This window comes from Lepidothrix coronata, unplaced genomic scaffold (genome assembly GCF_001604755.1).
Source record: "Lepidothrix coronata isolate B3197 unplaced genomic scaffold, Lepidothrix_coronata-1.0 Scaffold160, whole genome shotgun sequence".
Classification (NCBI taxonomy): Eukaryota; Metazoa; Chordata; class Aves; order Passeriformes; family Pipridae; genus Lepidothrix; species Lepidothrix coronata.
Window position 1 is genome coordinate 1,657,555 of NW_016690340.1, and position 1,425 is coordinate 1,658,979.

The 1,425-nt window shown below is 59.1% G+C and overlaps 2 protein-coding genes across 2 annotated transcripts in view; one reads left to right on the top strand and one right to left on the bottom strand.

Moving 5' to 3' along the window:
- The window catches only part of FAM129B (family with sequence similarity 129 member B), a 30,239-nt gene extending 29,692 nt beyond the window's left edge, over positions 1 to 547 (top strand). The window contains exon 15 of the mRNA XM_017829197.1: positions 512 to 547. Coding sequence (XP_017684686.1) covers positions 512 to 547 — 36 coding nt within the window. The remainder of the gene's footprint in view (positions 1 to 511) is intronic.
- Positions 259 to 1,425, bottom strand: part of SLC31A2 (solute carrier family 31 member 2) — a 3,961-nt gene continuing 2,794 nt past the window's right edge. Inside the window, exons 2-3 of the mRNA XM_017829198.1 lie at positions 1,352 to 1,419; positions 259 to 1,017 (exon numbers count right to left, since the gene is read on the bottom strand). Of these exons, the coding sequence (XP_017684687.1) occupies positions 849 to 1,017; positions 1,352 to 1,419 (237 nt within the window). The 3' untranslated portion in view covers positions 259 to 848. The remainder of the gene's footprint in view (positions 1,018 to 1,351; positions 1,420 to 1,425) is intronic.

Here is a 1,425-nt window from a genome sequence, read left to right on the forward strand (position 1 = left end):
AGGCCCCCCCAAAAAAGTGCCTTGCTTTGGGAAACTTAAAATCTGTCTCTTCCAGGATATTTTATTAAGAAAGATATACAAATGTTTAAAGATATGCTTATAATAATTAATAAAATGGAAAAGCTTTATTTAAAGCCAGAGGAGGCTGTCCTTATTCCTGAACCTCCCTCCTGGGGAGTAGGGCTGGGGACCCCAATTCCTACTGTGACCAGGGGGTGTCACGTCCTGAGAGCACCCAGCAGTGACACAAACCAGGAGCAGAGTGACTGAGATGATTTTATTAAAAGGGGTGTCCTGAGGAAGCAGCAGGAGGCACCTGGAGCAGCACTGTCCCCCTGGCTCAGGGGCTGCTCCGACCCCATCCCTGAAGCACTGGCAGGAGGGGGGTGGGTGAGGGGCAGCAGGACCCCCCAGCATCCCCAGAAGGCACTGTGTGAAGAGGGGCTTGGTGCAGGGCAGCTCTGGGGCAGGAGGGCAGGGGGCCCTGTCCCCAGCGTGTCCCCTTCCCCAGCAAGTCACCGGACCATTCCCGTTCCAGCCAGGATGAACCTCCTCGAAAAGTGGGGAGGGGAAGGAAATGCCCAGCACCCCCTCGCTGTCACCTCCCGGCCAGAGATCCCTGAGAGCCAGGGGACAGCCACCAGCGTGGCAGTGCTGGCCGTGGGGCTCCCCGTCCCCAGCACTGCCCCCTCACAGCGGGGCCAGCACCGAGAGCCCCACAGCAAGTCCCTGGGGCTCTGCGTCCCACCCGGCACAGGGGACAGGGACAGAGCCAGCAGAAGTGACAGCAGCTATTCCAGACAGAGCAGCAGGAGGTGGGGGCCCGTGTCCCACCGCCCCAGGGGGGTCTAACCCCGGCCGAGCAGGGGGTACACCACAAAATAGCCCAGCGTGGAGCCCGCGATGGCCCCCAGGAAGATCCAGGCGTTGTAGGACATCACAGCCAGCATCACCAGGTAGCCCAGCACCACCTGCAGCACGTGGAACAGCGTCTGCCCGACGTGGTACCGGAACCACCTGTGGGACAAGATGGGAAACCCCATCACTGAGGGGCCGGGACAGCCCAGGTCCCCCTCCTGGCCAGGATCCCGGAGCAGCCAGGGATGGGCTTGGGGAGCAGGGAGAGGCATGGGGGCTGCAAACAGCACCACAGGGGGAAATCCTGCCCCAAAGGGGATTTTATTAAGAAAAATAGGATGTTATAGGGGAGGACATTATTAAGAGGTTGGCAGTTAAGAGCAGCCTCAGGGATTAAACATGAGAGGAAAAACCCAGGGCTCCAAAGGAAGGAATCGCTGGGAATCTGCTGCTTGTGCCCATCCCTGAACCATGAAGACCCTCCTGCACCCACAATGGCTCTTGGGGGAAAATTGAGCTTTTAGACACCACCCTGGACATCTCCCAGAGTGCCAGGAGGGACTGGGA